Below are 11,613 nucleotides of genomic sequence, written 5' to 3'. Positions count from 1 at the left end.
GCATTCTCAACCGGAGAAAGCAACCTAAATCTGGGTCGCCTTCTCCGAGATTGAGATCTCAATCTCGGAGAAGGCAACCCACTATGGTCGTCGTGGTCGCTTTCTCCGGCAAGAAGGTAATTCATATTTGGGTCACTTTTTTGCCTGAAATTTTCGTTGGAGGACAGCCGGATCTCTAATGACATGTGATAGCAGGTCAATTATCGATTTTTGGACTTCATTGCATCAAAATGAATTGTTTGGAACTTTAAAAATTTGAGAAGGTTAATTGACTTATTAGCTAAATTTTAAGGGTCTATTTGACCCATTTTTCTAAACGTATTTAAATTTAAAACTTTTTAAATTTTATGAAGATGTCTTTTTACATTTATCATCTTATCAAAAAATTAATTTTACCAAACACTTTAAGTATAATTAGCCAACCCTTCAATTTTCAACTTCTAATTTATAATTTTTCAGCTTTCAACTACATTTTCAATTATATTTGCGAAACATAGCCTTTGATTACTCAACAACACTACAAGACAAAAGCGAGTTTTGTGTACGAAAAAGAATAAAAAATTATGTGTGGGTCAAAAAGAAAACATATTTAAAAATGAGGGGGTGGATGGTGTGGAGAATCGAAACTTGTTTGGACATCAGAGCTACAAATGGCAACATGTTAACGGAATCCCTTTTTCCTATTTTGTCCACCTTTCAACCAACTCCTACAACGCACACCCTCACGCGCTTCCTCCGCGCGTCATCCACAACGCCCCTACCGTATTATACATACGACAACGTCGTTGGTTAAGCAAAACCGCCAGCTAACCCCTTCTCAACAGCGTAACCAATCTTCTTTTTCAATTTTCTCCTTCAATGGCGGCTCTTCTGAGCTGAATCGCTCGAACCCATTTCAAGAAATCGAAAATCGCGGCGAGGGTCGTTTTGCGCCGCCCGAAATGGTGGCGGAGAGCTCGGGAATCGACGGCGGCGGCGGCGGCGGGGTTACTGTGAAAGTAGAGGCGGAAGTGGTTGTTGTGGATGAGTGTGATGATGGTGGGAATGGAGGGTTGAGATCAATGGAAGGGGTGAAGGGGGTGGGAGGTCCGGCGCCATTTTTGAGCAAGACATTTGCCATGGTGGATGATCCTAACACGGACGCCATTATCGCTTGGGGAGCTTCTAAGAAGAGCTTTGTTGTTTGGGACCCACACAGGTTCGCCACCGAGCTTCTTCCCCAACACTTCAAGCACGCCAACTTCTCTAGCTTCGTTCGCCAGCTCAATACCTATGTGAGTATTCATCAATGGATGTTTTGTGATAATATACAAATCTGAGCTTTATCTGGATTCTTTAGTGACTTATGATGTTTTTAGTCTTTGTGTATTTTGTTATTCCAATGCTTCATTGTAAATTTGTAGTAGTCATGTGGCAAGAACAATTACAATTAGGTGAATTTGATCCTAGCTAGCTAGATAAAGCTGAATTGAGTTGCTTTAGGGCAAATTTTGAGTGAAGAGATAAACCCGCAACCAGTATCCGAGTGTGCACTTAGTAAGGTTTAACCCCGCTCCTGACCTAGCCGGTAAAAGACCACAATGATGTAACCAGCTTAGCTTGTTCATACATGATCGGCAATAGACTGCCCCATCGGGAGTTGAACTTGTAGTCTTGTGATTATCAAGTCAACAGTCTGATCTTGACTGGAATTGCTTGCATTAAGGCAAATATATTATCCAGTTTTCAGGTTTTGGAGTTTAGGAATGTCTAATTGAGTTGTGTGGACTGTGTATGACTGGAATTTTTGTTATTGTGCTATGGGTTTAGAAATTCAGGAAAGTTGATTCAGGCAGATGGGAATTTGCAAATGAAGGGTTTCAGAAAGGGAAGAAGCATTTGCTCAAGTATATCAAGAGGAGGAGGCAACACAATCATCCCGCGATGCAGCAGCAAGGAGGGGCGGAAAATAGGGTAGGAGCTTGTAGGAATGGGGCAGAGGTTGAGCTACACAAGCTTAGAACTGATCAGAGCACGTTGAAGACGGAAGTGATGATGCTAAAGCAACAACAAGAGACAACAGAAAGTTATTTGACCAGCATCAAAGAAAAATTAGAGCGCGCTGAGACTAGGCAAAAGCGTATGGTAGTTTTCATGGCTAAAGTGTTAAAGAATCCCCTCTTTGTTCAGTGTTTGATTGGGAAAATGAAGCAGAATGCTGCACTGAGAGGCTGTGAAGCAACGAAGAAGAGAAGATTGGCTGCCTCAGAAAGCCATGAACTTTTGGCGAAGGCCAGAAGTACTGCTGATGACATGATTTTTACCACCGCTAATGAAAGTGTTGATGTGAAACCTCTCGTGGCTCAGGCATGGGTAGATGATGAATCAGGGGTCCCGATGCTTTTCAACGCTGTCGAATCAAACAGCTCGGTTGAGGAGCAACAGGCGAACGTTTTCTCTGAGGCATCTAATCCAGAGATGAATTGTGAGAATTTCTTCGCGTGGGAGAAGCTCATGGAGGAGGAGGATATGATTTATGAAAACATAGTAACAGCTGAACACCAAAACAACATTGTTTATGAGTTGGAGGATATGTTGGCTGGAGACTTGGTGGAGCAAGACGACTGTCCTGGCTTAGTGCCACAGGCTATCTGGTATAGTTACCATTCATGCCAAGATTACTTTGGCTAACTTTTATGGCATTTAAAATTTGCTAATGTCCAAAATGTTTTTGTGCAGCAGTGAAGAAAGCAGTGTGGGATCCCTCCTGGATTAATTAATGGGTATTCATTCCTTGTGTTAATTCTTTTCACAAGAGGAAGATCTGGAAGTGAAGAATTGAAATTTACCTTTTGAACTTTGCTAATGTCCCCCCAACAATGTACAGGCTTACAGTGAGCAACAATAAAGTAGTTTGTGAATGCTAGTCCTTATTACCCAAGTCAAATTTTCTGTTGTTTTAAGATCACTAGAGTATTACCGATCTATGATGCACAAAAACTCTCAAGGATGAACATGTATTTTCACGTTTCAAAAGTGAAACTTACGGAAACTCGCCCAATTAATATTTATGTATATTTAAAGAAAAGACATGTAAATACGCGCTTTCTTTTACCTTTCGTATCCTGCGTTTCATTATGTTCTGTTTTTCATTTTCATGCTACCGAATTGGTGATCATTCCTTGGAATGATTATGTTGGGCAACGGCTTGAAAAGTCGAATCTAGCATCCTGCTACCAAAAGCTGGCATTGACTATTTCACAAGTATATAAAGTTGCACATTCACAAGTAGGTGTTGGGAGGGGATTTTCGGGTGACAGTTCAGAGAGTTAAGTTTAGTATCCTGTTAAGCTTGAGGTAAATAATTGAGAAAACACATTGCTTGACTCATCTCTGAGAAAAATGACAAAGGGACAGCATGAGACAAGATAAGGTATGACAGGATAGGAATTTGTGATTGACTCAATAATTTGTGGTGTGGATAAAATAAGTGTAGGATGGTAAATATGCCTAGTCATCAATTCAGATCAGAGTTGATGAAGTGTGTGGTTTAGAGCCACAGATCCAGGGTGAGTCATGAATAATGATTAAAGGTATGATCTGATGGTAGGTGGGTAAGTGGGACCTTAGAGTTTTTAGCCAAAGAATTGATTCAAAGAACCACAGCTATAAAAAGAATCATGTCAACAACCAAGTTATGATACATGACCACCCAATCCCTAAGTCATCAAAACTTCAAAACCTTGACTCATATCCAGCATTTAATATATCATGGTGATGTTGATATAAAGGGGGCAAAGCAGGAACTGAAAAGCTATGGAACTCTAGGAATCAATCATGTCCAGACTTGAGAGAGAATAGTTCTGTTACCATGGATATATCTGAGTATTCCATTGTCATAAATGNTAAGTATAATTAGCCAACCCTTCAATTTTCAACTTCTAATTTATAATTTTTCAGCTTTCAACTACATTTTCAATTATATTTGCGAAACATAGCCTTTGATTACTCAACAACACTACAAGACAAAAGCGAGTTTTGTGTACGAAAAAGAATAAAAAATTATGTGTGGGTCAAAAAGAAAACATATTTAAAAATGAGGGGGTGGATGGTGTGGAGAATCGAAACTTGTTTGGACATCAGAGCTACAAATGGCAACATGTTAACGGAATCCCTTTTTCCTATTTTGTCCACCTTTCAACCAACTCCTACAACGCACACCCTCACGCGCTTCCTCCGCGCGTCATCCACAACGCCCCTACCGTATTATACATACGACAACGTCGTTGGTTAAGCAAAACCGCCAGCTAACCCCTTCTCAACAGCGTAACCAATCTTCTTTTTCAATTTTCTCCTTCAATGGCGGCTCTTCTGAGCTGAATCGCTCGAACCCATTTCAAGAAATCGAAAATCGCGGCGAGGGTCGTTTTGCGCCGCCCGAAATGGTGGCGGAGAGCTCGGGAATCGACGGCGGCGGCGGCGGCGGGGTTACTGTGAAAGTAGAGGCGGAAGTGGTTGTTGTGGATGAGTGTGATGATGGTGGGAATGGAGGGTTGAGATCAATGGAAGGGGTGAAGGGGGTGGGAGGTCCGGCGCCATTTTTGAGCAAGACATTTGCCATGGTGGATGATCCTAACACGGACGCCATTATCGCTTGGGGAGCTTCTAAGAAGAGCTTTGTTGTTTGGGACCCACACAGGTTCGCCACCGAGCTTCTTCCCCAACACTTCAAGCACGCCAACTTCTCTAGCTTCGTTCGCCAGCTCAATACCTATGTGAGTATTCATCAATGGATGTTTTGTGATAATATACAAATCTGAGCTTTATCTGGATTCTTTAGTGACTTATGATGTTTTTAGTCTTTGTGTATTTTGTTATTCCAATGCTTCATTGTAAATTTGTAGTAGTCATGTGGCAAGAACAATTACAATTAGGTGAATTTGATCCTAGCTAGCTAGATAAAGCTGAATTGAGTTGCTTTAGGGCAAATTTTGAGTGAAGAGATAAACCCGCAACCAGTATCCGAGTGTGCACTTAGTAAGGTTTAACCCCGCTCCTGACCTAGCCGGTAAAAGACCACAATGATGTAACCAGCTTAGCTTGTTCATACATGATCGGCAATAGACTGCCCCATCGGGAGTTGAACTTGTAGTCTTGTGATTATCAAGTCAACAGTCTGATCTTGACTGGAATTGCTTGCATTAAGGCAAATATATTATCCAGTTTTCAGGTTTTGGAGTTTAGGAATGTCTAATTGAGTTGTGTGGACTGTGTATGACTGGAATTTTTGTTATTGTGCTATGGGTTTAGAAATTCAGGAAAGTTGATTCAGGCAGATGGGAATTTGCAAATGAAGGGTTTCAGAAAGGGAAGAAGCATTTGCTCAAGTATATCAAGAGGAGGAGGCAACACAATCATCCCGCGATGCAGCAGCAAGGAGGGGCGGAAAATAGGGTAGGAGCTTGTAGGAATGGGGCAGAGGTTGAGCTACACAAGCTTAGAACTGATCAGAGCACGTTGAAGACGGAAGTGATGATGCTAAAGCAACAACAAGAGACAACAGAAAGTTATTTGACCAGCATCAAAGAAAAATTAGAGCGCGCTGAGACTAGGCAAAAGCGTATGGTAGTTTTCATGGCTAAAGTGTTAAAGAATCCCCTCTTTGTTCAGTGTTTGATTGGGAAAATGAAGCAGAATGCTGCACTGAGAGGCTGTGAAGCAACGAAGAAGAGAAGATTGGCTGCCTCAGAAAGCCATGAACTTTTGGCGAAGGCCAGAAGTACTGCTGATGACATGATTTTTACCACCGCTAATGAAAGTGTTGATGTGAAACCTCTCGTGGCTCAGGCATGGGTAGATGATGAATCAGGGGTCCCGATGCTTTTCAACGCTGTCGAATCAAACAGCTCGGTTGAGGAGCAACAGGCGAACGTTTTCTCTGAGGCATCTAATCCAGAGATGAATTGTGAGAATTTCTTCGCGTGGGAGAAGCTCATGGAGGAGGAGGATATGATTTATGAAAACATAGTAACAGCTGAACACCAAAACAACATTGTTTATGAGTTGGAGGATATGTTGGCTGGAGACTTGGTGGAGCAAGACGACTGTCCTGGCTTAGTGCCACAGGCTATCTGGTATAGTTACCATTCATGCCAAGATTACTTTGGCTAACTTTTATGGCATTTAAAATTTGCTAATGTCCAAAATGTTTTTGTGCAGCAGTGAAGAAAGCAGTGTGGGATCCCTCCTGGATTAATTAATGGGTATTCATTCCTTGTGTTAATTCTTTTCACAAGAGGAAGATCTGGAAGTGAAGAATTGAAATTTACCTTTTGAACTTTGCTAATGTCCCCCCAACAATGTACAGGCTTACAGTGAGCAACAATAAAGTAGTTTGTGAATGCTAGTCCTTATTACCCAAGTCAAATTTTCTGTTGTTTTAAGATCACTAGAGTATTACCGATCTATGATGCACAAAAACTCTCAAGGATGAACATGTATTTTCACGTTTCAAAAGTGAAACTTACGGAAACTCGCCCAATTAATATTTATGTATATTTAAAGAAAAGACATGTAAATACGCGCTTTCTTTTACCTTTCGTATCCTGCGTTTCATTATGTTCTGTTTTTCATTTTCATGCTACCGAATTGGTGATCATTCCTTGGAATGATTATGTTGGGCAACGGCTTGAAAAGTCGAATCTAGCATCCTGCTACCAAAAGCTGGCATTGACTATTTCACAAGTATATAAAGTTGCACATTCACAAGTAGGTGTTGGGAGGGGATTTTCGGGTGACAGTTCAGAGAGTTAAGTTTAGTATCCTGTTAAGCTTGAGGTAAATAATTGAGAAAACACATTGCTTGACTCATCTCTGAGAAAAATGACAAAGGGACAGCATGAGACAAGATAAGGTATGACAGGATAGGAATTTGTGATTGACTCAATAATTTGTGGTGTGGATAAAATAAGTGTAGGATGGTAAATATGCCTAGTCATCAATTCAGATCAGAGTTGATGAAGTGTGTGGTTTAGAGCCACAGATCCAGGGTGAGTCATGAATAATGATTAAAGGTATGATCTGATGGTAGGTGGGTAAGTGGGACCTTAGAGTTTTTAGCCAAAGAATTGATTCAAAGAACCACAGCTATAAAAAGAATCATGTCAACAACCAAGTTATGATACATGACCACCCAATCCCTAAGTCATCAAAACTTCAAAACCTTGACTCATATCCAGCATTTAATATATCATGGTGATGTTGATATAAAGGGGGCAAAGCAGGAACTGAAAAGCTATGGAACTCTAGGAATCAATCATGTCCAGACTTGAGAGAGAATAGTTCTGTTACCATGGATATATCTGAGTATTCCATTGTCATAAATGACGCTATACGTTGATCAAATTCAACCTCCATTGGGATATATATATATATATATATATCAATCTTTGTTATGACTACCAGGACAGGAGAACTAAACCTTCAATAAACATTTCCGTCGAGAAGGGGAGCAGATGGTTTCCAATCCTCATCTTCCTTCTTTCTTCGGGTGAATAGCTTCAACAATGGCCTCGATTTCTTCCTTGGCTCGTGCAAATACATTTGGGCCTTTGACTTGACTCATTGGGGTGTTCTCGTCAATGTCATCACTCATTCCGTGAGTTTCTGTATGATGACGATGATGGTGATGAGAGCGCGGTGACTTCATCTTGTTCACGAGATCTTCCATCTCTTTTTTAGACTTCTCTATCCAGCTCGGCCCCTTAGCATCCTTCTCTACGCAAATATAAACACAGTAGAGAAAAATGGAAGATTACAAACTCAGAGTCCAAGCAATGTCAAAGGATAATCCACAATAGATAAACCTTGGATCATAGACGCTAAATAATTAAACAAATGGAACAATTAACTCCCTTCCATAAGTGTATTTAGAGTGTCCAGATATTAGCACGATTTTATCTTCTCATGATCTAAAGCAGAAGAAAGGAACTGTGCTTTAAAACTATTCATCATCATGGGACATGTTATTTGCTTCAAAACTTTGAGTCATCTTTGATACCATGAAAGTAAAGCATAGGCATTTACCAAACTCCATGTCAACCAGAAATGGACAAAGTGTTACTCAAAATAAATAAATTAGCCACCGAGAGGGGTCCTATTTAAAGCCAACATATGAAGAAGTATTCTCAAATTTCTACTAAGTTCTCTACCCGTGTTAAATCTATGGAAGATAGGTATGCTAATATCTTTCCCTAAACCTTTGAGCACTAAAGATCTAAACTTTGTGCTGCATTCTTATTGACATTGTTCTTTTGGAGTTTCTGTCAAAGTTATATTGTTCGAGTGTGCAGTAGATAAATAGCATCTCAAACCACCAAAACGCAACACAATTACTAATTTCACATTTGAACAACTAAAATTTGAGGCCTATAACAATGTATATATACTACCGGAAATGCATATCAATTGTAGCAGACTTCATACCTGAGTTAGAACTTGAATCCCTGCAAGCAAAACGCGAAAACATAACCCTGTCAATTCAACCAAAGATATCTCGTCTAAAACAACATACTGAACAACAAAAAAAACAACCTTAGTTCTTCACATGAATCCGATCCACCGGATTCCTTCTTGGTATGAATTGTCTGCACAAGAGCCTCAATCTCCTCCTTAGCCCTCCCAAACACATTGGGCGCTTTCACCTCACTCATTGGCGGCTTCTCATCCAAATCCGTGCGCTTCCCATGACTCTCACCGTGACTATGTAACACTGCCTCGAACTCTTCCTTCACTCTCACAAACACATTGGGGGCTTTCACTCCCTTCTCTGCCAAACATTAGGAATATCATAGTGATAGTCACCACTGAACAATACACACACTTGCGCTTACACAGACATACGCACAAACACATTGAGGGCATGTTCATGATCTTGTAAAAAGTGGATTTTTTAAATAATAAAAAAATTAATCTAGGATTTCTGAATAGAATCTAAATCCAAGGGCATGCAGTACGTTCTCGTGAAACAAGAAGTGAAAATTAAAGAACTGAGATGAAAGTATTACCTGAAACCGAGATTGATGATGGCTCTGATTTGGGTTCAGACATTGGAGGTTTATTGAGCTATGGTTTCTGAGAATTCCGATTTGGGTTTTCGGGACTTCGGATAAAAGCAAAAAGAGTTTGCGTGTAAGCAGTTGGTTTGGCGAGCGGTTTCGGGGAGAATAAGAATCTATAGATTCCACGTATGCCACGCAGCCACGGTGTCTGACTGTCTGGTCCGATTTTGATAGAGCCTCTGATACTGCATTTGTGTTGAACGTATATTGCAATTGTGTTAAATTGATACTGCAGTTGTGTTGAAAGGGACTGCAGTTGCGCGGAACAGATGTCGTTTCATCCATTCAACACATTGCAGTATCAGTTCAACACAACTGCAGTATCCGTTCAACACAACTGCAGTTTCAGACGGATAAAACGGTCTCTATTCCGTGCAACTGCAATTCTCTTTCAACACAACTACAGTATCCGTTCAACACAGCAGTATCAGCCATGATGCATGGTCCACAATGCATTATAGAACATGGTCCACAGTATAACTACTGTGATAGAGCAAGACATTAATTTTGGGAAAATACTGTTCACATTTACCCTCCCAAATTCTATTCCTAACTTTTATTTCTTCTTATAAAACTTTTAAAATGATAGAAGTAAAACTTTTTGATATTAAAACTTTTATTGAGACCCACAAAGTAAAATAATTAACTTAGTGTATTGTACATATTAACTCTTAAACCTACCCCTATTTGCCTAAATCGACTCTTCATCCCTTCAGTTATTGCGCTCTTACTCTCAAACTTTATATCTCAATCCAATTTAGGCTCCAAAACATTACCGATGGACTTTGATACCCAATTAGCCATTGGATATCCCCTCCCTAGCCTAATTGATATTGGGCCTATGCTCTATGACTCCATTATATATTTATCGATTATTATGCCAAAAAATATTTATTATTACTTGCATTTTTAATAATCTTTTCAAAAATAAGAGAACAAAATTATTTGTTTAACGAAAAAAGACAAAATAGCTGTAGGAAAAATGAAGACGTTACGTACGTCATTTAGAATGTAACTCTCAATTTTGATAACCTACCTAATAAAATCCAATAAGAATTGAATTAAATATCACAACTAAACTAATAAATATTAAATTGGGAACTCATATATATATATATATATATAATAGATGAACAGTTGCAGTCGTAATTCATAAGTCACAACAAGTGTGTAGGTGGTGACAACAACAAGCATATTTGACCTCAATCAAAAGTTGTTTTTTTTTTTTTAAATTAAGATAAAAACTCAAGATCAACTATTGATCAATCAAATGTTACACTCCACCACATGCATTCCTGCTACTATGCAGTATGCAAGGATGTGTCTCCTATTCGACTATGAGAGAAACAGGGAGAACTGAGAAAGTGTGAAAATTTAAAATTGGGGATTTGGGTTTTATGGTTTCAACCACACACACAACACTTATAAGTTCCAAACTTCATTACGTGTTTCAATTATATTTCACAAATAATTTCTTGTTATTTCATCAAAACAAAATATATACCGAATGTGTATGTAATGCAAGGATATGTCGTATGTAGGGGTAATATTACGTGATTGCATGAAGCTTGTAACATGATGGTGAATGTACGTGTTGAGTTTGTTAAAAAGTTTGGGAATATGGTAACTCATTGTTTTGTTCGAGCTGCATATTCTGTGTCTGACTTTGAGCAGTGTATGTTGTCTTTACTTATCTTTATTCAAAATATAATTATAATGTTGCATATTTGGTTCATTAATAAATTACTTTTATATTATTTTTTGTTTAAAAAAAAATACTCCGTATAATTTACTCTTTATATCTCATAGCGTGCAATAGATAATTTGCAGTATTTCAAATAAACCCTTCTAGGGCTTGCAATCAAAGCTACACTAGAATTTAATTTAATTTTCTTTTAAGTTTCTAACCCTATGTGTAAATGTGTAATGCATCTTTTTGAAAGACTTGCAAAGTACTGTGTGCTAGCTTTCGGTCACTTTTTGACTTTTCATGGCTAAATTTTTACTTTTTATTTTTACTTCTATCATTTTATAATTATTTTAAATGTAAATAATATCATTATAATATTATATTTTGAAGATGGAGTTGAATGCTTAAGAATGTAAAAATATATATATATATATATATTGTTAAATTACAAACGTTGTGATATAATAATAATAATAATAATAATATCAATTTTTAAAATTGTGAGAAAATTGCAGAGTTGAAATGAAGATGAATAAAAACAATGTTAGACTAATTCATTTGCGGTTTTTAGGAGATTTTTGTCAACCAAGATGGAGGAGAGAGATGGTGAGGTGAACATGAACCCGTGTAGGAAAGAAAAACAATTGAATTTGCAGTAATTTAAACTATTTTTAGACCTGCACATAGAGATAAGGATGAAAGGACAGCGTAACTATATCATGGGTGTTACGCGCACCATGCGCAACTAGACGGTGTTGTGTCATCATAACGCGTAATTAATCTCTGTTTTTTTTTTTTTTTTTTTTTTTTTTTTTTTTTTTTTTT

At 38.5% G+C, this 11,613-nt stretch overlaps 3 protein-coding genes across 5 annotated transcripts; 2 read left to right on the top strand and 1 right to left on the bottom strand.

Annotated features, from left to right (window-relative positions):
* Window positions 1–784: 784 nt before the first annotated feature.
* LOC116014477 (heat shock factor protein HSF30-like) lies at window positions 785–3,093 on the top strand. 2 transcript variants are annotated; one of them, XM_031254540.1, is made up of 3 exons: window positions 785–1,274; window positions 1,810–2,633; window positions 2,722–3,093. In XM_031254540.1, exons 1-3 carry the CDS (start codon window positions 942–944, stop codon window positions 2,753–2,755), a joined length of 1,191 nt encoding a protein of 396 aa, XP_031110400.1. In that variant the 5' UTR covers window positions 785–941; the 3' UTR covers window positions 2,756–3,093. The 2 variants fall into 2 exon arrangements, with proteins under 2 accessions (XP_031110400.1, XP_031110399.1); XM_031254539.1 differs by having other exon boundaries at window positions 2,719–3,093.
* A 1,171-nt stretch (window positions 3,094–4,264) lies between these two features.
* On the top strand, window positions 4,265–6,573 carry LOC116014476 (heat shock factor protein HSF30-like). Of its 2 annotated transcripts, none has more exons than XM_031254538.1 (3): window positions 4,265–4,754; window positions 5,290–6,113; window positions 6,202–6,573. In XM_031254538.1, exons 1-3 carry the CDS (start codon window positions 4,422–4,424, stop codon window positions 6,233–6,235), a joined length of 1,191 nt encoding a protein of 396 aa, XP_031110398.1. In that variant the 5' UTR covers window positions 4,265–4,421; the 3' UTR covers window positions 6,236–6,573. The 2 variants fall into 2 exon arrangements, with proteins under 2 accessions (XP_031110398.1, XP_031110397.1); XM_031254537.1 differs by having other exon boundaries at window positions 6,199–6,573.
* Window positions 6,574–7,193: 620 nt separating this feature from the next.
* On the bottom strand, window positions 7,194–9,196 carry LOC116014479. The gene is made up of 4 exons (XM_031254541.1): window positions 9,045–9,196; window positions 8,572–8,806; window positions 8,464–8,483; window positions 7,194–7,755 (listed from the first exon to the last, which is right to left on the bottom strand). Exons 1-4 carry the CDS (start codon window positions 9,085–9,087, stop codon window positions 7,508–7,510), a joined length of 546 nt encoding a protein of 181 aa, XP_031110401.1. The 5' UTR covers window positions 9,088–9,196; the 3' UTR covers window positions 7,194–7,507.
* Between the last annotated feature and the right edge of the window lie 2,417 nt (window positions 9,197–11,613).

Source organism: Ipomoea triloba, chromosome 3, assembly GCF_003576645.1.
Source record: "Ipomoea triloba cultivar NCNSP0323 chromosome 3, ASM357664v1".
Lineage (NCBI taxonomy): Eukaryota > Viridiplantae > Streptophyta > Magnoliopsida > Solanales > Convolvulaceae > Ipomoea > Ipomoea triloba.
Note: the sequence above shows the minus strand (reverse complement) of the source record. Positions and strands in the feature narration are given on the sequence as shown.